At 51.0% G+C, this 24,615-nt stretch overlaps 1 protein-coding gene across 8 annotated transcripts in view; it reads right to left on the reverse strand.

Moving 5' to 3' along the window:
* Nucleotides 1–884: 884 nt before the first annotated feature.
* Nucleotides 885–24,615, reverse strand: part of TSC22D3 (TSC22 domain family member 3) — a 64,658-nt gene continuing 40,927 nt past the window's right edge. For 6 of the 8 annotated variants that reach the window (XM_043895666.1, XM_043895667.1, XM_043895665.1 and 3 more), the window contains 2 exons: nt 3,536–3,587; nt 885–2,395 (listed from right to left, as the gene is read on the reverse strand). In XM_043895666.1, coding sequence (XP_043751601.1) covers nt 2,165–2,395; nt 3,536–3,587 — 283 coding nt within the window. In that variant the 3' untranslated portion in view covers nt 885–2,164. Of the gene's footprint in view, nt 2,396–3,535; nt 3,588–3,953; nt 4,145–4,295; nt 4,684–24,615 lie in introns of those variants that run through there. The other 2 variants (XM_043895672.1, XM_043895673.1) reach the window with 2 other exon arrangements.

Consider the following 24,615-nt stretch of genomic DNA (forward strand, 5'->3'; position numbering starts at 1 on the left):
TTGGGAAACTGGGGGGCTTAGACCACAGCTTAGGGCCCATGGTGGCTCCAGGTAAGGACACAGTGGAGGAGACAGTGAATGCCCAGAATCAGAGAAATGGCTGGACCCCAGATGCCAGAGACATGGGGCCCAAGAAAGGGTGATGGGTAAGTAAGGATGCCTTCAAGGAGAGACAGAGGACGGAAGTGGAGTTGGGATACTTAGACTTGGCCATGCCCAAGGGGCTGCTGGGTTTTGTGAGCAAAATCTCAGCAGTAACAAGTGGAGCAGCAGGGCTTGAGAGCATCTCCCCCTGGGGGAGTGGGATGGGGTTTGGGCCATCATATATACTGTGTGTCCTTTTCTCACTGAGGCCCTCTTAGCTCCTTTTTCAGTGTCAGTGGTCTCCTGCGGGTGGTATTAAGGTAAATGTACTAAGTGATCTGGATGATGTTTCAGAAGGGGAGAGGCCCATTTGTGTTTATTTGGGTCCCCTCTTCTTGCTCCCTCACGTGGACCCCCTGCCATTTTCTTTTGGGGCCTTTCTTGGGATACCTTTCCTTCCAAATCACCCCTCAAGCTGAAGTTGTACATTAATAGTCACCTCACCACTCACTCCCAAGCTGCCATATGAAAGCAGGAGTGGGAGAGCGGGATGGATGGAAGGTTGGGTCCCAATTTGCCATATTAGCTGTGTGACTTTTGGCAAGTCACTTCAGCGGGCTGAGTCTCAGCTTCCTCACCCATACAATGGGGGTGTTGTGACAGTTACGCAAGATCATGGCTGTAGCACAGGCCTGTCACTCGGGTGGTGCCCATGAACAGATGAGTCAGAAAAACAATGCCCCCAACCACCATTAGGGCCTCTACCACCCACTCTGTTTTAAGCTCAGGCAGACACCAGGTTTATTTTTAGAAAAAAAAAAAGAGCAAAGTTTATTGAAATTTCAAGCTACATTTGAAAAACCAAAATCCAAATCCTGGAGACATAACATCAGGATAAGGTGTTAGAAAGTGGGAAGTGTTCACTGCCACAGAACTCCCTAGAGACAAGCTCCCTGAGCACATCACCCAGGCATCATCAGGTCAGAGTCATTCCCTTGTCCGAGAGGACACCGGCAAGCTAATCATTCTCTGCACTTGAAAGTTTTCTACAACCGTTAAAAACAAAACAAAGTTTTCAGATGACAAAGTCCCAGCTGATCTCTCAACCCCATTCTATGTAGTCAGCACCAGTGAATGGTGGGTTTGGCATTCAGAAGGGGACCTCACATGTATTCAGGGGACATATGGGGCAAAGGTTGCAGCAGCAAGGCATTTAGAGGCTGGCCCCCCTCCCTGCCTTTACTCTTCAGTTTTACTTAACCTAAAGGACAAACTGGATCCACTTAGTAAATGAACAAATCTAAGAATTAGCCTTAAGAGATAAGGGATCACTCAATACTTCCAAAGCTGGTTAGGCCCTTCAACACATAGGTGTATGTGTATATGTATACATCACTACACTAAGATACAGATCTAGCCCTATGGGTATATATATGCATGTATGGCTATATAGAAAAAACTATGCCAATACTAACCAAACAGAACTTTGTAAGCGGTCATCCCAAAGCCATAATCGCACACTGGGCTGTGCACAAAGCCATGCATTACATCATATTCACCAACAGAAGGCTGACTTGGCTCAATCTCTCCCAACTGTGGCCCTGTCCTGGTGAGGCAATGGAGGAGAGAGAGGTTGCCTCTGCTTAAACCACAATTGGTTTCTTCATAGGACAGTTGTTGTCAGGTTGAAGCTGTTGAAGATGTCCATGGAAATGAAAAAAACAGACCCCTTAGACTTTCTGGAGCAAACGGGCGCCCCGTCTCAAACTACCTTTCTCCTTTGCCAGTTGCAGCTAAATTGCTCAGGCCCTGAGAGCCCACAGGGCGCAGCAGCATTAGAGGCTCACTGGCTTGGGGTGATGAGGCCCCATGCAACTCAGCCTCTAGAGACCTACTCTTTGTCAGGGGTCTGTCACTGGAGTGGACCCAGGTGGCCATGTCCTTGGGACATCTCTTGGCACCAGCTATGCTAGGTGTAAAGTTCTCCACGTGAGATGACGCTTGGGGAGCCAAAAAACAAACTGGAAAGAACTAGGTAGAACAAGTTTAGTGGCTCTGCCCACCCTGAGGACAGAGCCACTTACACCGCAGAACCACCGGGGGCCTCGGGGGTTTCTGGGGTTTCGGGAGCTGGCTCCTCGGGGCTCAGACGGGACTGGAACTTCTCCAGCTGCTCTGGGCTCGCCAGGGTCTTCAAGAGAGTATTCTCCCGCTCCAGCTGGGAGTTCTTCTCCACCAGCTCCCGGATCTGCTCCTTCAGGATCTCCACCTCCTCTCTCACAGCATACATCAGATGATTCTTCACTAGATCCTGTCCCGGAGGAGATGATGACAGAGGCATCCGTTAGCCATGGCGGCCCCTCTGCAGCACTGCGCCCTGGCCATCCGGGTGCCTGCTGTCTCTCACATCACTGACCACCATACTTTCCTCAGCATGCTGGCCCTGTGTGGCCCTGCTCCTCCTGCCCCATTCTCCCAAGCACCTAAAGCCACGCTCAGAAGAGCCGTGGGATCGGGGCCACGCCTGAGTTGGGAGCCCAGCTTTGAACTACATAGGCTTCTCCCCCCATAAGTTTCTAATAACTTTCAAAGCTGGCCTCTTGGGAGCCTCTTGGGTGTGACTGGTGGTGATTCGCTCTATCTCCATTTCCACATAAGGTCCTGCTGCTGGCCCTGATCCCAGGGAACACCTGCAATGCACCCCCTACTGTCAGTCTGCTTGACACATCTTCACCAAGAGAAGAAAATGGGCTATTTTGGAGCCTCTCCCACTCCTCATAAGCCAGCATACTGAGCTGCAGCTGCTCTGCAGCCTGGCCAGACAGGACACTGGCCCTGGGGGAAGCTACCAGCATGGCCGCATCCTCTCTGAATTCGGATGACTGCACTGCAGGCAGAGAACAGTGTCCTTAGGCTCCAGGGCACAATGAAGTGGTTGCTAACTGCTTGATGCCCCAAAGCCCTGCAGCCACTGGCTGCTTGGTGAGTATGACCTCTACCTGGTAAGCAAAGAGAGAAGGGATTGGGGGGCGGGTGCTTTGCCTCCTGTCTCCTCCCAACTCCTGACCCCAGCCCAGGCTCTGCAGAGGCACTGCAGTGCGTTTACATCCAATGAGCTCTGGCCCCTGCCAAGTGTGGGATGTAGACAAATGCAGGTGTCTGAGCTCCCTGCCCTGCCATGGGCCCAGGAGGGAGCCAGACACGGCTGCAAAGCCCTGGGATTGGAAAAGGAGGAGGAGGAGGAAAAGAGAGGGCCCAGCAAGTGTGGACTGGAAATGCCCTAAAAGGTGCCATTCCTATGGGACTCTACTTAAGGCCTCTAAGGGGAGAGGAGACAGGCTGTCAGCTTCTCCAGGCTCTTGGCTTTTGCACCCACCCCCTCACCACTACCCTGAGTTACATAAGCAGAAGCCAGGTCTGGGGACGACAATGACGCAGTGATGCCACTCACCATGGCCTGCTCAATCTTGTTGTCTATGGCCACCACACTGGCTCCGGAGGCACTGTCAAGACAAAAAGGAAAGCGACCACGTTACCCACTTGGTTACAGTCTTAAGTACCTGGTAGTGGTGGCCGCAAGGTCCTCCCTCTGCCCCAGCTCTTCCTCTCTACCGCAGCCCTGGCTGGGAGTTTCAGGCAATTGCCCCCAGGTCCCTCTCTGGCCCCTGCAGGAAGCTGCACCTCCCCACCCAGGCCGGCTGCCGGCCACTGCTGTCTGGAGCTCCGCGGGGAGCTGCGCGCAGGTCCGGGGGTGCACGGGCCAGCGTGGCCTGCTCGGCGACGTGCAAACAATGGGAACGCGCGGCCCAGCAAGTCGCCTGCTGCCGGCCCATTACGGCGCCGACCCACAAGGTCCAAGGCAAACCTACCGAGATCTGCAGCTAGCTAGGAATTCCTCCTCGGCTCAGAAGCTTCTGGCCTGCTCCCCAACGGCGCACGGCGCGCGCCCAGCCTCCCGCCCAGCCCTGCCGCCTCTGCCTCCGGCTGTGGCAGCTCGTTCTTACGGCGCAGCGGCCGCAGGGACGCTCCGACGGCGGATCCCAGCGCGGCGGTGACCCCCCCCACTCCCCGCGTCCCCTACCTCCGCCCCTTCCCAGGATGCTGCACCGCGGGGAACGGGGGCCGCCGGCACACGGTTCGCTCGGAGATCCCGCTTGCAGCCCAGCCCCCGCCGCCGGCGCCCGGGCTCGGGAGCTGTGGCCAGCCGTTACCTGTTATCCAGCTTAACGGAAACCACATCCCCTCCAAGCAGGGAAGAGAAGAAGGAGATGTTGAAATTGTGCAGCTGATAGACCGCCACCTCCATGGGGGTCTGATACATTTCGGTGTTCATGACTCGGGCTGCCGGGGAGCTCTGGCCGGGCTGCGGGCTGGACTGGGCTGGGCAGGCTGGGCGGCCGCCGGTGGCTGGCGCGCTGCGAGGGGCTGGGCTCTGCGCGTTGGGCCCTGGGGCTAGAAGGGGGGCGAAGGCTGCCAAGAGGACCCACAGCCGGGCGGGCGTTCCAGAGTTGAAAGGAAGTGACTCGAGGGGTGTCACCTAGTGTGTCACAAACTCCACGGCCGCCGGTCCAACCCAGACTCGGAGATATTTCGGCTCCTTCTTCTTTATATAGGAGGAGCCGGCTGCGTCACATGGCGTCAGGGGCCATGCAAATGAGTCCTGTACCAGGCTTTGTGGCCCAGTTAAACCACATCCCCTCCCTGAACCTTAGGCTGGGACTGTAAACAGTTCAGCACTTTCTTGTGCCAACTGGCATCTCCAAAGAGGGCTCTGGAGATTGGTAAAAACCAATCTGGAGCTTTCTTAGAGAAATGAGAAGTACAAATGCCATTATAGGAGCTAGGAAGCTTTGGTAGAGGGCGGCGCTGGTTTTAAAAGCTCTTCCTCAGATGTCAGCCAGCACACTCACCTGTCTTTGCCATGCGATCACAGGCTGCCGACCTGGATACCCACCCTCACCACCAGTCCCTTCACTCCTTCCTGCCACCTGCCTTCTTGGCCTCTCTCCTGCACACAGACTTTGTCGCCTGCAGGTCCCCTCACCCAGCCAGCTTGCCCACTGGCTTGCCCCTATCCCCAGTACCTATCCACTCACCTTATCCTCAGATGTACCTGTCCATGTACTGACACATGCACAGATCTGTGGCATGCACAGACTAGCCAATCTGTATGTGCCAGTGTGTTTGTATGGAGGACACTGTAAGTGTTTAGGAACAGATGAATTGGGGAACATGCACAAGGGAGCAGCTGGGGGCCAGGCAGGTGACAGAGGGGATGGGGAGGAGCCAGTAGGGGAGTGGGCACTGCAGTGACCACAAGATGCCAGAAAATACTTTTTAAATTTTTTGGTAATGCCATGCAACAGATGGGATCTTAAGAGTTCTCTGATCAGGGATCGAACGCACTCCCCCTGCATTGAAAGCACAGAGTCTTAACCACTGGACCACCAGGGAAGTCCCTCATGTCCTTGTTTTTAAAGACAAGATTTTGTTACTTTCCTAGAAACAGCGAATGACAACAAAATTATGAATCAACCATATATAAACCATCCCAGGAAAATATCTGCCCTATGATGGGGTCCAGTCATATACAGGGTTACAGGGTACTTCACAAACAGATTCCAAGTCACAAGGAGGATGAGGTGATTGTTGCTACTAAAAATTACACGTTTCCATCAAAATATATTTTCATTCTTTCTAGCCTCAATCTTAAAAAACAACCAACCAAACCATCAGAGGCTTGAAGTCCTTTTATCCTGCTCTTTCCTAAGTGAGGCCACCTAGTGGACAGAAGGAGAACTGCAGCCAGATGGAGCCATCTAGAGAAACAAGGATAGGTGACGCAACTGAGAGTATTATTTACACCAACTCAGGACCATAAGGAGAACATCAGGTTCCACCACATATACAATAGTTTGGATGAAGTTAGGGCCAGTACCCATGAATCAGTTTGTGATTCAGGCTATGGTCCAAATAAATATCTTAGTGCAATCATGCTATTGGAAAAGTACTGGGGGCTTCTTATCAGCAAGCTTTATTATTTGCTTCAGGATATTTCACCTAACCAGGTGCCTGGCACGGACACCCTGGCCAAGGCCCTAGTTAAGCCTAGTCTGAAGGCCTTAATTTTCTCTAGGCTGCCAATGCAGTTATGCCACCAAACAGCCAACATTTTTTAGCATGATGTGAAGCTCCCAATGGATTCTGTGTGCGTGCTAAGTTGCTTCAGTCATGTCCCACTCTTTGCAACCCCGTGGGCTGTAGCCTGCCACGCTCCTCTGTCCATGGAATTTTCCAGGAAAGAATACTGGAGTGAGTTGCCATTTCCTTCTCCAGAGGATCTTCCCGACCCATGGATCAAACCTGCATCTCTTATGTCTCCTACAATGTGGGTTCTTTACCACTAGTACCACCTGGGAAGCCCTCCATTGGACCCCACCAGTGGTAATACATGGACAAAGATCATTCTATTTGCAAATGACTGACAAACAGGTCTACCCAAGCAAACCTACTGCACTAGCCCCGGATGGTGATTTTCTTCACCCCAGTTTGGCTGGCAGACAATCCCAATCTCAGATATCAGGTTATCCTCAGGTCACAAACTCTCTGAACAAGGTGTTCACACTAAGCTGCGTGTAGTAAATGGGACAAAGTGCAAACTGTATTTATAGATCATCAGGAACATTAACTGAGCAAAAAAAAAAAAAACCTTCTTAAATCTGGAGCTTAATCGATATTGGAATTCCCTGATATCTTAATCTGCCCTCTGTGTCACATAGAGCCTTCCTGGTCCAGAAAGGGTCTGAGCTGACCTTTCATTTGCTTGTAAATCTTTCTTAAACTCACTATTGCTACCCACCTCAAGATTCCAAGGGAGATGATGAAAAGAAAAAAGAGAGATAAATAAGCTGGGTCAGGAGGAAAAAAACACCACCAGGAAAACAGGGCATAGGAGAGGAGAAAAACCGGCTCCTTTAATGGGAACTCCCTTATATGGAGAGAGAGGCATAAAATTCCAGGTAGTTCGGGGAGGGGAAAGCAAAGAGGTGAAGTTTGCTAGTAAGGCTGTGTTTGAACTGTACATTGTTGTTGTTGCTCAGTCACTAAGTCGTGTACTGTAACTGTACATTAATTATACTTCAATTAGAAATAAGCTCAGTTTGAGACCTGCTGACAATAACAGCTACCATACACTGAGCTTCGGCTATGGGCCAGACGCTGTGTTGGCTGAGTTACAAACCGGGCAGTGTAGGCGCTGTTACTGTCATTTTTATAGATGAAGAAACAGAGGGTCTGAGAGGTTACCTTGCCCAAGGTGGTGGCGCAGTGAATAAATTATAGAGCTGGGACTCCAGCCTAGGTCTTCCTGACCTAGAGACCAAGTTTGTTCTTACTACACTTACTAGTGGGGCAGGGAGTAAGTTTACTGAATGAGTGAATCAAGGCAGTTGGTGGATGTGTTGAAGGTGCCAGGAAAGTAGTGAGGGAGGAAGAAAAGGTGGGGGCAGACGAAGTATGTCTAGGACACCAATAGCATATGGGACCAGAAGAATATCCAAAGTGTCTAAATGAGCTTTATAAGAGGGATTTGCTCACCTGCATTATTTCAAAAGGCAGCTATGCAGTCCTCAAAGAAAGCCCTCTCTGTCTAGAAAACTGAAACTATGAGTCCCACCAGGTGGCTCCCAGGATGGACTACACAGCACCCCACATGAGGTAGGGAGTCTTGGAATAATAATCCAGTCAAATCAAAAGTCCCCAGGGCCCCACTAACTGATGCCCTTAATTAACTCTTTCCCCTCATTCCTGCTGTGCTCAGCTTTTAGAAGAATGAAACCAAGAGCAAGAAAACAAACTCATATCAGGGATGTAGTTTAAAAAAACTCGGAAAGAATGTCCCAGGTTCAGCCCACACTCAGCGGATCTCTCTCCCCTGTTCACCTCTAGTTTACCAACCGGTAGTGAGAAGCACTCCCCCTGAGGCCTCATGGTTCTCAGTTTGCAAATCGTGGCTGGATCCCTGGACCCCAGGATTTGCTAAACTAAGGCCACCAACCTAAATAAAAAACTGTCCCTATAGGAAGATTTTCAAACAGCAGGCATAAGGGAGATGCGGCAGGTAGTAGGGGGAGAGGGAGAAATTGGAGGAACCCAGAAGGCTTTCTGCTGAATCCTGGGCACACCAGAAAATTCCTCTGTCCAGAATAGTTGCACCAGACCTTGCAGTGAGTGGAAGTGTGCGCTGTATAGGGTATCTGTGATCTGAACAGATTTTTCTGAGTAAAGTGTTGATCCATGAGGCTGTCAGCATCTTTGTGCCCTGTGGACATGGGCCCCAGGCAGGAAACAGTGGCCTAAGGATTCAACAGCACAGCCGCCCCAACATGTGTGTTTCCTGACTCCCTTTCTCCCATGCTGTGAGTTACATGACAGACTGGACTGAAAACCCCCCCAGTCCCAGCACCCAGCTGATGAGCCAGCTCCTTTGCCGGCTCTGATCCTAGCCCTACAGCTGTGGGTTCCTGTGGTTAAACAGACACAGCTGACCCTCCCCCTCCCAGGGTGACCTTCTAGATGGAGGGCAGCAAGAGGAGGGTGGGTCAACTCCTCAAATCCCACCAGCTCAGGTGGCCCTGGAGGTCACCTGAGGCTGGATGTTGAGACACTTGTTCCCTCGGAACTGGAAGAAGTGTCTCAACATTATCACCAGTCTCTTTTACCTCAAAAGCCAGACTCTCTAGGGCTGGAGCCCCTTCCTATTTTGGGTTCCCACAGCCCAGGAAGACGGAGAGTGGCCCGTCTGGGCCACAGAACCCGTGGGCAGGATCTGAGCACGCTGCTGAGGTGTGGGGACCAGATTGGGGTGGGTGCAGTAGGTTGGGGGTGGCAAGGAGGGGGAACATCTCACTTCCCTTTTTGTCACACTCGAAGCATTGTGTACCACGCAGCCCAGAGGAAACTATTTATAGGCAAGTCTTCCTTATTTTCTACAGGATATGTTCCACCCCCAAGATTCAGCCCTGTTGCCAGCAAAACACAGGGTCTTGTGTCAGGAGACGCGGGAAGGTATGGGACTGGTCACCAAGAAAATGCTGAGTTAGGAGCCAGACAAGGAAATCATAAAGGCTGTTGAGCACCGGAGCGTCAGCACAGTTGATGGGGTGGCTGCAAACAACCCTCCCCACTTACTCCCCTGCCACGCTCCCCCTCCACCTGAAGCTCTGTTTACCCCTAAGTACTTACTTGTCCCTTTTTCTGAAGAGGCTGGGGGAGAAAGGAGGCTGAAATGACATCATTTAAAATTTGTCCTGGCTTCACTCTTCTCTCTTGCCCTCAGGTTCCACGTCAGGGGTGGGAGAATACAGACAGGAAGGACGCTGCCACTTACATGGTTACTTTGGCCTCATGGAAAATCCCCAAAGTCCAGAAGGAGGGGAGCAAGAAGGAAAGACAGTGACAGACAAAGTGCCTTGTCCTCAGTGGGTCATGTGAACTGCCCCACATGGCTGGGACCCGACCCTGGGGGGCAGAAAAATGGGGAGGAGGATGCAGGCGAAGATGCAGAAGGCAGCGGTGGGATGCAGGGAGCCGAAGGGGAACTGTGGCAGAGAGGGACACTGTCTTGGAAAAGTGGCTCTAGCAACCAATTTGGGCCAAACCTTGGCACTGAATGGTGGCAGAAGCAATGAATTGTGCCTTTCAACTCCCTCCGGACAGGGTCCCATGTGAGCTTCACAAACAATCTCCCAGTGACACTATGGATGACAGGCAGAAGCAAGCCCCATCTGGACAAGGCATTCCACCCTTCTGATCCTCATTCAAAGAAGCCAGAAAGGGCTCTTGTCAAATCACCTTGGTTGCCCCACCTCGGGTGTCCCACTTTGGTGGGGGGGCGCGGTTTGTGCTGGCATCTCAGCAAGACTGGAAGTATTGGCAACGTTATCCAGGAATGCAGTTTAGCTCAGTGGATCTTAAATTTCATGAACCTTGTGTCAATATTTATGCTTGTCTCCCTTCTCCTTATGCCTTGCAGCTGGGAAAATTTACCTTCATAATTTTTCTAAGTTCTCTTCCCATTTTCCACTGTCCCCATTACCCATCTACAAGTATGAAAAAAAAGAATGTCAAATTCACCTCAGTAATGGAATACCCTTCTCCTCCCTCCTCCCCACACTAGTTGCCATTATCATTCAATTCAGTTCAGTTCAACTCAACTCAAATCAAAGTAGATTAACACCTATTCAAAGTACAAGGCACATTTTATGGAAATTTAAAAAAATAAATAAACAAACTGGTAGTAAAGGTCAACAACTGTGCTTCCATCTACAATATCCTAGGCCTGTGGTGAACTCTACTGGTTAGATCACAGTGAAATGCTTACTTCAGGAAAAAGCCTAGGGCTTCAGGGTGCTCAGGATGGCAGTCTGGGGTTTGGGAGGGCCATACCACCATCATCACTCCATTCCCGAGAATTTGGCACGCTTGTTTTCTCCCCACCCTGTCATTTGGTCCGTGTCCATCTAGACAGGGATAACACAGCAGTTAGGGGCTTCCCTGGTGGCTCAGGTGGTAAAGAACCCACCTGCCAATGCAGGAGACATAAGAGACTCCAGTTTGATCCCTGAGTTGGGAAGATCCCCTGGAGAAGAAAATTACAACCCACTCTACTATTCTTGCCTGGAAAACCCCACGGATAGAAGAGCCTGGTGGGCTACAGTCCATGTGGTTGCTATGAGTCGAACATGACTGAAGCCACTTAGCATGCAACAGAGCAGTCATAAAACCTGGAATTTCCATGGGACCTAAGGCTCCTGTGACATGGTGATTGACAGTGCCAGGGTCCCTCACTCTGATTCCCTTCCTTTGTAAACCAAGGGGACAAAGCACAGGTCCTTAAGGGTCTCACAGTTGCCAGTGTCTTCCTTCTGAGAAGGGAGGATCTATGTTTAGCGCAGGGGGCGGGGGCGGCAGTGGTCACCTCTGTCTGCCAACCTCTAGGTCTCCCTTCTTTGGCCAGCTCCTAGTGGTCTCATCCTTGTTCATATGGCCCTCCCAACTAGTGAGCATCTTCAGGTGGGCAAATAACCCCCCTCATCATGGCCCACCTTCTGGGAATCCCTGTGCTCGACAGCCTTCCCAGAGGTTGGGAGAGGAAGCAGCAAGAACACGGCCACTCTCCATGTTTGTTCATCTGCACCAGCCCTCCACCAGCTTCTCTGGGCCAGGGCAACCGACACTGGCTGGGCCTCTCCCCAGCCCTTCAGCTCTATGGAGTGGCCACAAGAGCTGAAATTCCAAGGCAAGCCATTTTTTTCTGGCAGTTGCTGGGGTTACTCTGAGTGGTATGTGAAGGACTTGCAATGATTGGCAATGCTCAGAAGATGAGAACCAGGAGGATCTTGTTGGGGACGCTGAGCCAGCAGACGAGGGGCCTGTGAAGAGGCCAGGGGCTCTGAGGTGGAGCACCTGGCTCCATTGCGGGCCCCCATGATAGAATGGGTGACCTCTGAAGTGGTCCAGGTTCCCTGGGGAACAAAACGCTGGTAATAATGCCGGCCTCTTCAGGCGCAGGGGGGCTCCCAGGCCAGGATGGGTAAGCATTATGAGCCTCCCCGGGCTCCCACATTGTACTCCTGAGGCCCTTGCTTAACTCACAGTGGAGCTATTCACAGTAGGCTCACTTGAGGTGGCTCCTTGATCCTCTGTTGTGGGACTCTGTGGGCCTCTGGCTCTCCAACCACCTCCCCCCTCCCTCGGGTTTCCTGGATGGAAAGAAGGCAGCCCAGCTGAGGTGGGGCAATGGCAGGAAGGGGCAGGCTACACACTACTCCCCAGAACAGAAAGAAAGGAGAGAAACAAGGCAAGCTCCTCCCTGGACAGCCCCCCTGCCCCCACCCTCCCCAGCCATGGGAACTGAGCCAGGGAGCTCAAAGGAGTGCTAGGAGAGGTTAAGGAAGGTCCCCTGCCCAGGGTTTGAGAACTGCTGACAAGGAATACACACACCTTATCAGGAAGAAAGAGCAGCACAGAAGCACACACACACACACATTTATGCAAACACCCTTTCAGCCTTTGACGAAGTCTAATTCACAGAGAGGGGCTTCCCTGGTAGCTCATCTGGTAAAGAATCCGGCTGCAGTGGAGGAGACCCTGGTTTGATTCCTGGGTCAGGAAGATCTGCTGGAGAAGCGATAGGCTACCCACTCCAGTATCCTTGGGTTTCCCTGGTAGCTCAGACAGTGAAGAATGTAACTGCAATGCAGGAGACCTGGGTTCCATCCCTGGGTTGGGAAGATCCCTTGCAGGAGGGCGTGGCAACACACTCCAGTATTCTTGCCTGGAGAATCCCCATGGACAGAGGAGCCTGGCAGGCTACAGTCCATGGGGTCACAAAGAGTCAGACATGACTGAGCGACTAAGCACAATTCACAGAGAGATAGGCAAGCCCAGGGCATCATTCAATCTCAGCTGATGCCAGCTTCCCTGTGACCCCAAAGGGGTAGTAAAGCAATAGGACATGGCAAGGTGGCAGGGCAGGATACTCTAGACCCAGCCAGAATGTCACAAGCCACAGCCTCTACTCTGACATCCAAGAATGACTGAGTACTGTGCAACGGTCATGGGTGGCAGCGTCTTGGGAGTGGAAGTCAGGTCGGTATAGGGGGAACCAGCTTGATACTACACGCTGTTCACCGGCTGCAAGGAAGTGCTGGTGCTGCCAGGCCCACAGTTTCCAAAGAGGTCAATTACACATTCAAAGAAAGAAGAACAAGCACCATTTGTGTACCATCAATCATATGAATGCCTAAGAGATGATTCCTGCAGGCTCCTCATGAGATCTGGTCTAGGGACAGCCAGTCCTGGCATAGACATCATATGTGACTGACGATCTGAGAAGTATGATTTGAATGGCACTGAGGAAAATTTCCCCTCAGTCCAAGCTGTTTGCCTGACCAGACTACTGCAGTGCCTACAAACGTCACCCTCCGAGTCATACCTTAGAGTTCTAATGGAATTCTTTACACTTTGAGGAATTAGGATTTTTTTTCCCCAAGCAAAAGCCCTGGGAGAGTGCCACATTCTGCCACTATCAATTACAAATATTTAAATCGGGATGAACTCAATTTTTGTATTACTTTCAACAGAGTGGTCAGTGGCCAATCAGCATCAGAAGATGAGTAAACACAGCAGGTACACCTTGCTGGTGGGCTGCGGAGGGCAAGAAATGGGTCCAGAAGAGGAGAATATGCATGTCTGTGGATTGGGGAGGGTCCTTTCAGGAGATGTGGATGCAGCACTTGTGGCTCCAGTCCATGGAACTGCTTTTGGGAATCACTGGCTACCGGTGAGAGCCACGACAGGGTCTACCTGAAGAGTCACCATAATGCCAGTCACCATGACCCACTTTGTATCACACACCATGATGGGGTTGAGCACTGTTGTTCAGTCACTCAATCATGTCCAACTCTGTGACCCCATGAACTGCAGCAGGCCAGGCTTCCTTGTCCTTCACTATCTCTGGAGTTTGCTCAAACTCATGGCCATTGAGTTGGGGATGCCATCCAACCATTCCGAGCCTAACTTCTGTTCAGTCATCTCCTTTCCTCTCCTGTTTGGCTACCTCTTTCCCTCTCATTCCTAAAAGCTTGATCAGAAAATGAATGAGAGCCACTATTAGAAAGATAACCCCAATCTGCTCTGATTTATAAGTCAACCTTTGGCAAATTTGGCCTCTCCATTATGAGGAACAGATTGCTTCTGAGACACTACCCAGCTGTTGGTGGGAACTCTTGGCCTGGGAGGTTGGAGGTATAGGGGTGGGCATCAGGGCGACAAGGGAGAAGAAGAACCTGGAGAGAGGGTGAGAATGAGGAGGGGCTGCTTTTTTTCCAACAGCACAGTCTGGTCAATTAACCAGCCCTACCTTCCTTCAACAAAAGCCAGCTCTCCTCCAGCCCTGTGGCTGTCACTACCTGGTCAAACATGGATCCACTCTGAGGTTGGCTGGAGGGCTGTGACTCACTGCCCCCTCAGGAGCTTGCTGGGCTGACTATAAAGACTGGCCAGGATCTCTGCCAATGTGCCCATCCCCACCCTGAGCCAAGCCTTGCTCCCCCTGCCCCTACCACCCTCATCCGATCCCATGGCTTGCTAGCGCTTCCCTGGCTAGGAGGGCGCCCTTGAGGTTCACTGACTCCCCCTCTCCCCAGGGAGAGCAGAAGGGGAATTCACTGCTCTCTGTGGTATGCATCCGGCCTGTGTTTTGGTATCTTATTTTATTTTTATGTTTAATTTACACTGCCTGCTAGGTTTGGGGCTTAAGTAAACAAAGGCTATGTTTCCCCCAAGGCTTGGACTTCCTGGTTCTCTGTCAGCAACCAAGTGACCCTTTTAACCTCTTACTCCTTGAGACAGGCAGTGTTGGGGGCGGGGTTGGAAGAACAACATACTTTGCGTCAAAAGCCTGGAAATTCTTAGTGCCAGCCTGAAATACCATCCCCTCTCCCTTCTCCACATGAATGTTAAGTCCCGAAGCTGCCTTACCAAGTATGGACTGCTTTTAAAGGGCACTGTAAGAGTGTAAGGGTAAAGCACAAGAAAAGGAAAATTCAAAGTATTCACATTGATTTTTTTCTTTTGACAGATGTCTTTGTGCATGCTAAGTCGCTTCAGTGATAAGCCGCTTCAGTCGTGTCTGACTCTGTGCGACCCCATGGACTGTAGCCCACCAGGCTCCCTGTCCATGTCACTCTCTATGCAAGAGAATGGGTTGCCATGCCCTCCTCCAGGGGACCTTCCTGACCCAGGGATGGAATCCCCAGGGGTTGAATCCTCATCTCTTACTTCTCCTGCATTGGCAGGCAGGTTCTTTACCACTACCACTACCTGGGAAGCCTGATGTGTTTGTGCCATCAAGCAAAGTCAGAAGAGCCCAGGTCTTGGTGGGTGGAGCCTTGGCAGTGAGCAGCCTTAAAGGCCTATAGATGGAGCAGAGCACGTTGGACCTGCCCGGGAAAGGCTTCCTGCCAAAGCTCATACATCTTAAAAAATAAGAGGAACACTGGCCCCTATGTCCTAGAATAGAGCTCTAACAGCAAAGTAACGAATTCTGGCTAACAGTTCTGACATCCTGTTGTTTACTAAAACTAATAACACCATGGCGTTTGTTGACAGAGTTGCAGAAGAACTAAAGTAAACATGGAAACTGAGGAATGGCCAAGTGTAGACAATTACTAACTCAGCAGTTGAGAAGAGGGAGTTTCTCAGACACTCCTTGGACCTCTTGGGGCAGTGGGGCCTGAGCACAGTTATGAGATAATCCAGATGCATCTGTCATCTCGTTGGGTGATTTCTCTCCAATAGTAGGCTGCTGCAATAAGGGGCTTGGTCCACGGAGTTGAGTCCTCAGACAGAGAGTAATAACAAGAAGTGAGAGGGACTCTACCAGTGCGCATGGCAGGGGACGGGCTCCCTGAGAAACACGGCTCTAGCGCCCATTTTAAATGAACTTGGCTGAGTAATATTCCATTGTGTATATGTACCATAGCTTCCTTACACAATGGAATATTACTCAGCCATTAAAAAGAATTCATTTGAATCAGTTCTATTGAGATGGATGAAACTGGAGCCCATTATACAGAATGAAGTAAGCCAGAAAGATAAAGACCAATACAGTATACTAATGCATATATATGGAATTTAAAAAGATGGTAATGGTAACCCTATATGCAAAACAGAAAAAGAGACACAGATATACAGAACAGACTTTGGGACTCTGTGGGAGAAGGCGAGGGTGGGATGTTCTGAGAGAATAGCATTGAAACAAGTATACTATCAAGGGTGAAACAGATCACCAGCCCAGGCTGGATGCATGAGACAAGTGCTTGGGCCTGGTGCACTGGGAAGACCCAGAGGGATGGGATGGGGAGGGAGGCGGGAGGGGGAATCAGGATGGGTAACACACGTAAATCCATGGCTGATTCATGTCAATGTATGGCAAAAACCACTACCATATTGTAAAGTAATTAGCCTCCAACTAATAAAAATAAATGAAAAAAAAAAAAGAACTTGGTCAAGTAGGAAGAAAACATATCAGAAGGCCAGAGTTCTTTTTCCACCTAACCCCCAGACCCCCTGGACACTTAGAAGGCTTCTAAATATGAAGGGCCATGTGAATGTGGGGTAAGGGCCCTGTCCCCAAACACTGCTGGTAAAATGGCTCACCAGATGAGCAGCCTTATCACTACTCTTTCAAAGTCTAGCATTTCTAACTTCCTGTCCAGTTCCAGTTTATTGCTGCCATGGTTTCACAAGTTGGGGCTACTGCCTATGGGGAGGGGGATAGTGCGAGTGACTGATGTTCAAATGGGAATCAGCAAGTAAAATGTAGTCTCTTGAAGGTCTTAGCAATCCTTTCCTGCTTGGACGACTTGTAACCTGCATAAAGTTTTGGCCTTGAGAGTCTCTCTCCAGGCAAGAACACTGGAGTGGGTTGCCATTTCCTTCTCCAGGTGATCTTTCTGATCCAGGGATCAGACCCGCGTCTCCTGCACTGCAGGCAGATTCTTTGCTGCTGAGCCGCCAAGAAAGCCCCAAATGGCACCAGCAGTCAGTAATCACCAGGACTTCTAGTCTTTCAAGCAGGACTAAAGGCACAGCCAGATAAGAACATGTCCACCAGAAGTGGGCAGTGCATACATTCTCAAGTGAGCAGTGACTGGCTTTGTAGACTAGAATACAAGCTCTCTGAGGGCAGAGGCTTATCTTATTCATCACTGTATCCCTCAGAGTTTGACCCAGTGCCTGGCACACAGCCTCAATGCCATACACCTATGCTTAATAAGTAAGCAGGTTTAGATAAGTATTTGAATTTGGCTCATGGCCCCCACAGGGGAGAACTATAGGCAAATTCATGAATTTGCTTCCTGTTAATATTTTAATTTGGTGACAATCATTGTCAGAGAGCAACTCTGCAGTTAAAAACACAAAAGACCTGTGAAAATCAAACATACTTGGGAAACCCAACCCAAACACAATCTAAGTGGCCATTAATGACCTGGAATCAAGGCCTGACCTCTTCAATAAAAAGGATAATTCATGTGTGCGTGCCTGGCTCTGTGCAAATGCTGGGACTTTGGTCACTTTCCATGTTTAGCTGGAGGGGGTGGGTCAGTTGGGAACAGGGCACCCACAGGGGGCACTAGAGGGTGATGAAGCCCAGGAGGAGGGCAGCCAAGTCTCAGCTGGCAGTAACATCAAAGAGGGATTTCAGGCTAGCAAGCCTGATTCTGAGCGAGTGACAGCCATATAACTGGAATGATGTGCAGTGGGGTGGGGGTGCAGATAAAAAACCAATCCTGATTAAAAATACCCTAATGTCCTCCAACATAGAGGAAATTCTCACCACTAATGTCACCCTTGGCTTTAAAGTCTTGAGGATCCCTGTTGAAATGAAAAGTCTTTCTCAGAAGGGAAACTTTCATTTTTCTCAGGGAAGAACATGATGACCTGCTCAGTGTGGTCTGAATATAAATACTTTATTTGGAGTACTAGGTTGAGTATTGAAAATGAGTTGGGGGGCTTCTGGGATTAGTGACCCAGGCTGACTAAGTATAGACTGGGCCTAGGTGAGGCCTTACAATGGGTCCTGGCTAACTGGTGGCCTTGGGCTTTCAGGGGACAGGCAAATGTGCCCAAATATTCCTGAACTCACTAAATAAAGCAAACTGCCTGAGTGGGCACGTCTGAATAGCAGAGTTTATGACAAAGGAGCTTGTTTTCTCCTGCTCTTCTTGGTAAATACAAGCAAAGTGTTCTGCAGAGGCTGTGAGGAGCAATCATATATATGTCCAAGCCCTACTGGGGATATTTATTTTCAGTGCTCCTTGTGCAGGGAACCTGGTTTGCGTGCTCATCAAAGAATCCTCCCTGGAAATCTCCTCCTCAGGTCCTACCAACTCACTGATAAATTGACACAGGTGAGAAACTGACCCCCAGGAAAGCTCTGTGACTGATAAGGGGTACATTGGTTCTCCTTCCCTGGGGTAATTTCTTTTTTACCAAGAGCCTCCTATTAACCCCAGGGAATGAGTCCAGGACAGGGAATGCCAGGCAGGAGGTCAGGTCGCCGGGGGAGCTTTCTTTGGCCATTTTCTTCCACTCTCTGTTGGCAGCTGTCTTCTCTGCCTGTGTAGCAGGCGGCCCTGGTGGCAGACACGATACTCACACCAGAGCTGGCCAGGGCAGCCCTTGCCCCTCAGCACCCCTCCTTCCTGCCCTTGTAAAACTGGCAAAACCTCAGCCCCAGAATCCCACTCTAGCTTGACCAGGCGATGGCGAACTGCCTGATACCAGGCAGAGTTGGGCGGATGGAGGGAGGCAGGGGAATAGGGCTGGGCAGCAACCCCCCCCCCCAAAACCCCTGTGGCTCTGTTGTGAGGTGCTGACAGCTGGGAGAGGACCTGAAACCAGTTAGCTTGGGGCTCCCAGCCAGCAGTGTATTTTCATCTTGTTTTGACTGGGACTGTCCGCCTCTGTGTAAACACGTCCATATCAAGGGGAAGAAAATGTAGAGCAGCTTAAAATAGGTGGGTGGAACACATCCCACCCATGAATCACCAGCTCAGGGAATGCCCTGCAGGTGGGCCTTGCTTTAAGCAAACCTGACATGTGAAAACCTCAATTCAGCAAGAGGGCAGGAATGCACAGCTGTTAGGTCTTGACCTATCACTGGGAGATCTCACAGCCACATCTGGTCCAAATAATAACATCAGTAGTTCCTGTGTACTGATTGCTTAGCGGGCGCTGTGTTAAGATTATATCCATTAGCCTTTTGAACCTTGTCAATAGCTATGGATAGTTGACAGTAGTAGGAATTGGGTATCAGATTGTCTCAGGCCCATTTTGTGGACAAGGAAACTGAGGCTCAGACAGGTTTAAGTGACTGTGCTATGTGCTAAGTCGCCTCAGTTGGGTGCGACTCTTTGCAACCCTGTGGAATGTAGCCCACTAGGCTCCTCTGTCCATGTGATTCTGCAGGTAACAATCCTGGAGTGGGTTGCCATGCCCTCCTCCAGGGGATCTTCCCAGGGATCAAACCTGCTAGTGGTGGGTTCTTCACCACTAGCGCCATCTGGGAAGCCCCAGGATAGTTGATAGTAGGAATAGGGTATCGTATTATCTTAGGCCCATTTTGTGGATGAGGAAACCGAGGCTCAGACAGGTTTAAGTGACTAGCCTAGGGTTTCCCAGCTAGCAGTTGCAAAGGCGAGACATAAACCTTTGCTGTGTGATTCTAAACTCCAGGCTGTCTCTGGCCGGGGATTTCACCTTGTTTTGAGATTTCTAAGCAGGGCTGCATTCTAGGCATGACCGCCCATTTGCACTGAACCCCCTTCATCACAGTTCACAGGGGAACTGTTAATAGGCCTTTATCAGGGTTAGGGTGGGGAAGCCCCCAGATTGGGGCTGGTTCTTTCCACTGACTAAAAGACTCCCATGGGGAGGGTGGCCCTACCGGCATGCCAGGATGGGATGGATGTGCATTTCAACTCAGGCCTGGCAGACTGGTTAAGGCAGCAGTCCCCAACCTTTTTGGCACCAGGGACCGATTTCATGAGAGACCATTTTCCCATGGACTGGGGGTCGGGTATGGCTTCGGGATGATTCAAGCACATTACATTTATCGTGCCCTTCATTTCTAATCTGATGCTGCCAATGATCTGAAAGGAGGTACCAGTCCACAGCACAGAGGTTGGAGACCCCCGGGGTTAAGGACAACTGCTTGACCGGACACAGGGAAGGCCCCTCCTAATTGCAAATCAGTACAAACTACTCCCACAGCAGGCTGGGGTAGGGACAAAAGACTCAATATAATCCAAGTAGAAGGAAAGGCCAATTGTAAACACATATTTTTGAAACAAAATGTCACTGGTCAGTGTTGATGTTGGTGCAGGGCTGGCCTCCAGGCTAAACGGTGAAGGAGGAGTCTGTGTTCAGAACCTTCCCGCTTCCTTTCCAGGTACCTTCCTCCTGCCTGTCCCTGCAAGTGACCTGTGCCCTCTTGCTACCTAGGGTTCCATGGGGTCCCTCACTAATGTTTGGAGGTGCCCTGCCCTTCCTAGCAATGCCCCCTTTAAGGGCGAAAGTTGTTCTCCCTCCCTGCAATGATATGCACCCAGCCTCTCCTGAAGGACAAATCGGGGAAATGTGTTTGTGTAAATGGCAGGTAATGGTTTAACAGGTTTCCCCCAGATCATGGGGCTCTAACCCTTAGATTTCAGTTAGTGGTCCAATTTTACGCCCAGGTGGGGACCTGGGGGTGGGGAGGGAACAAGCTAGCAGGGGCACAACAGTGGGAGAGGGGAGATTGCTCATCAGTGATCTTCAAGTCCTGACAAGTAGGCCATGTGCTACTCTGACTATAGGTTAAGTGTGGGTCTGCATAGATGGATAAGCACTCTGCTCTTACACTCACTGTACTCTTTCCAGAGCACCGTGGACAGGGCACTGGGGTAACAGTCAGGAGACCAGAGTCTGGCGTGGTTTTGCCCCTGGCTGCCAGAACAACATTGGAAATGTTTCATAACCAGTCTGGGCCCCAGTTTCCCCTAAATGTAAAGTGAGAGGATTGAGACTACAAATGTATAGTTATTTAGGTGCTTATTTGATGAATGATACCCCCATTTAGGGGGCTTCCCCAGTGGCACTAGTGGTAAGGAACCTGCCTGCCAATGCAGGGGACATAAGAGATGAGGGTTCAACCCCTGGCTCGGGAAGACCCCCTAGAGGAGGGCATGGCAACCCACTCCAGTATTCTTGCCTGGAGAATCCCATGGACAGAGGACCCTGGCAGAGTACAGTCTATGGGGTCACACAGAGTTGGATATGACTGAAGTGACTTAGCACGCACACACGCACCCTCGTTTAGACTTGAGAGCTCCATGAAGCTACATACCAAGGGCCTATAACAGTGTCTGGCACATAGTAAGTGCTCAACAAATGGAACAATTGAAGGAAGGAATGGCAAAAGTGACTTCTAAGGTTGCTGCCAGTCCCAGCCTTGATGTCCTTAAATGCAGCTCTTTATAGTTGTGCCTCTGAGTGGAGAGGCCCAGGCCAAGGGCTGAATGAGGCCTCCAGGTGCTTGCCCTCAGGACCAGAGGGTACAGGGGCAGCCTGCACTGTGGAAGGGCAGCCTCTGGGACCAAAGGCAGCTGGGAAGAGCTTCCAGGAGGCCCAGGAGGCTTTCAGGATGTTGGATGGGGGCGGTGGTGAGGAATGTAGAAAGGGCAGGGTCGGGCAGGAGGAATCAGGAGAGTAACTTTTACACAGTTTTCTGTAAAATGGGAAGCCGAGATAACAGAGACTTGATGGGTGTCTGGGCTGAGGTAGGAAAAGTGCGGAGTTGCAATGGTGACTCAAGGTCAGGAGCTGGAATGGGGCCCGGAGCTCTCAAGCCTCTGCTCACCCCCTTGGGATGGGCCCCTGGCTCCAGGCCAGCTCCCTGAATAGCTCTCCCACCCCCACTCACCCCTCCACCATTCTAGCCTCTCAGGCCAACCTGCTTCCCTGACCAACCGACCAGTGGCTGCCCTCTCCCCCTCCCCCAAGGTGACATGAAGTCCACCCCCAATCTCTCTCTGGAGGCAGATTTGCCGCTCCTTCTCACATCTCCTGCATTCACGCTCTGATGCAACTCCTCCCCTTCTTTCGCAAAACAGGTGCCTTCGCCAGGCTGCCTCTCCTCCTCTCACTTCCCCTCCTAACATCCCCCTGCCCTCCCCTCCCCAACCCCACTCCATGGCCAGGGCCCTCTCCTAGGAATACTCCTGTGTCCCCACTCTCCTCCAGCACCCTTTCACGTTTTAACAGGACCCACAGTTTCAATCCATGAGAATGAGTCTTTAAGAGTGAAATTTCAGGTATCAGTGAGTGGAGAGAGAGATTGATTGATGGAGCAGGGATCTCTTCCGGAATTCCTGGTATGACACTCCATCCTCTGGATGCTTCTTAGACCAATTCTGTATTTTGCTGCCCTGGGAGTTGGAAGACCAGAGTTCTGGTCCCATCTCTGCCACTAAAACTGTTTGTGTGACCTTGGGCAAGTCATTTAATCTCGCTGAGTCTCAGTTTCTTCATCTGTCAAATGGGAGTAATTACCCCTGCCCTACCCTTGCCATGCTCAACAGAGGTGTTATGAAAATTAAAGGAGATGTGTGTGTGTGTGTGTGTGTGTATGCTGGGGCAGTGGGGGAGCTAACTCCAAAGCCTGGGACAAGTATCAGAGGTTATGTCTCCCTGCTGCTATGTTTGAAGGACTCATGAAGGTTACATGGTAAAGCCTTCTCTACAGAAATGCCAGTGTGCCTTTGGCCTGCGCCTTTCCCCTGCTTCTCCTCCAGGGCTTGGGTCTTCGCCAAATCTGGTCTCCTGTGCACCTCCGCCCAGCTTCAAGAACCTCTCCCGCCCCGCCCCCATACCCCTCAGCACCCATCCAGTTGCCTCAGGCCTTCCTTCACCATCCAAGGGCCTCTTGCTCCATTCTTCCCCTCTCTCGAAGCCCAGTGCCCAGGGCCATCCCTTTGCCGAATGACCCTGCTCTCCTGGCGTGACCTCAGCCCGTCCCCATCAAAGCTTTGAAGGGGAAGGACTCTGGGGCGGGGGTAATGACTGAACTTGATGATTTGATACAGAGGCTGAGCACAACGCGGAACACCCAACGTGCGTTCCAGAAGCACATCATTGTTTGGTTGCATGTGCTGGGGGAGACCAGAGGGTGGAGGCAGCTTCGGGGCCCCTGACAGCTCACCAGATAGAAGGTTGCTCCAGTTCTAGATCCGCGGGGCCCTGCCTGCCTGCTCTTCCCACCCGTCTTCCCCTTCACCTCTCAACCCAGAGAATGGGCTGGGCCCTTTCATCTCCAGGACCTGCATGCTAGAATGTGATTTCAGGCCTCCCTGGCCTACTGCCACTGCGTTTCTCTGGTGACCCCACCTTTCCCTCAGGGACAAGAGGCTGAGAGCAGTTTGGAGCACCCTCTGAATTTCCCAGCATAAGCAATCACCTCCCTCTCAAGGCCACACCTAGGAGTCTCCTCACCTGAGGAAAACCTGGGTTTTCCTCTGCAGATGTGGGGGCTCTTCAGCTTTTCCCCTTGGCTGGAATGTTTCTTGGACTGGCAAATACTGGAGAGGGTTCCTCCCAAACTGCAGGGGCAAACCCTTCTCTTCTATCCCTCAGGGCTATTGTAACCCTCCTCTCCCCAAAGGAGGAAATCAGAAGCAAAAGGTGACCTTGCTAGGCCTTGGCAGGGAACCGGTGACAGGGTGGCAAAACACAGCCTCATTTTGTTGGCCTCTGCCACCTGTCTCCCTCCCTCCGCCCACTGCCGGGGCCCCATGTTGGCAGGCAAGTCGGGAGGAGGTGGGACTCTCTGGTCAGGCTGCCTAGGAAAGCTGGTCTCATACTGGAGGTGACAAAGTTGGTTTCAGAGCCCAGTGGCTGAAGTGGTGGCAGGATTCTGAGGCAAGTCAGAGAAGGAAGTTGATAGTGCAGAGTCTGGGTGGGAGTGGAAGACTGGTAAGAAAGACCACTACTCTCACATTTGTTAAACCAGTCATTGTAAGAGTAATGATAATAACCACAGCTACTAGTTATTGCAAGTGTATTATGTGCGAGGCACAGTGCCAAGAACTTCTTGTGCGCTTATTATTTCACTTACTCCTCACAATAACTTTATGTAAAGAAAAATATTATTTTTTTTTTCAGATGACAAATAAAGAAATAGAAACTCAGGGAGGTTGTGACCAGCCCAAAGTCACTCAGCTGGAGCTGCTTATCTGAGGACCTAGTTGACTCTGAAACACCCCCTCTTCACCCCTACCCAGCCCTCACCATCCTTGCCCCCAGCATGGGCTTTGCAGCCAAATGGCATACCAGGCACTCTCCAGCAGGTTTTTGCCTCCAAAGGTGCTGAGAGCCTCAGTCACCTGGAACTGGTTTTTCTTCGCTCCATTCCCCCTCTCCCCCACACCACCAAGAAGCTAACAATTCCAATCATGCATTTGTTTAAGAGCATCCAGGAGGCTCAGTGGTAAAGAACCCACCTGCCAATGCAGGAGACATAAGAGATGCAGGTTCGATCCCTGGGTGGGGAAGATCTCCTGGAGGAGGGCATGGCAACCCACTCCAGTATTCTGGCCTGGAAAATCCCATAGACAGAGGAGCCCAGCGGGCTACAGTTCATGGGGTTGCAAAGAGTCAGACACTACTGAAGCAACCTAGCACGCAATCCAATGAATGGGACAGGGGTCATGCATGAGTACTGGGCTTTGAAGGGATCAATGATGTATAAAATCCAAGGTTGTCAAACTCCCTGACTAATCCTTCCCCTCTGTGCGCACCACCCCACTCCTTCCTGGAAACCATAAAGTTGTTTTGAAAATAACTTCATTCGTATCATTCTTTTTTAGAAGATATAGTTAGGGAGTTGGGGACGGACATGTGCACACTGCTATATTTAAGATGGAT

Source organism: Cervus elaphus, chromosome X (genome assembly GCF_910594005.1).
Source record: "Cervus elaphus chromosome X, mCerEla1.1, whole genome shotgun sequence".
NCBI classification, from domain to species: domain Eukaryota; kingdom Metazoa; phylum Chordata; class Mammalia; order Artiodactyla; family Cervidae; genus Cervus; species Cervus elaphus.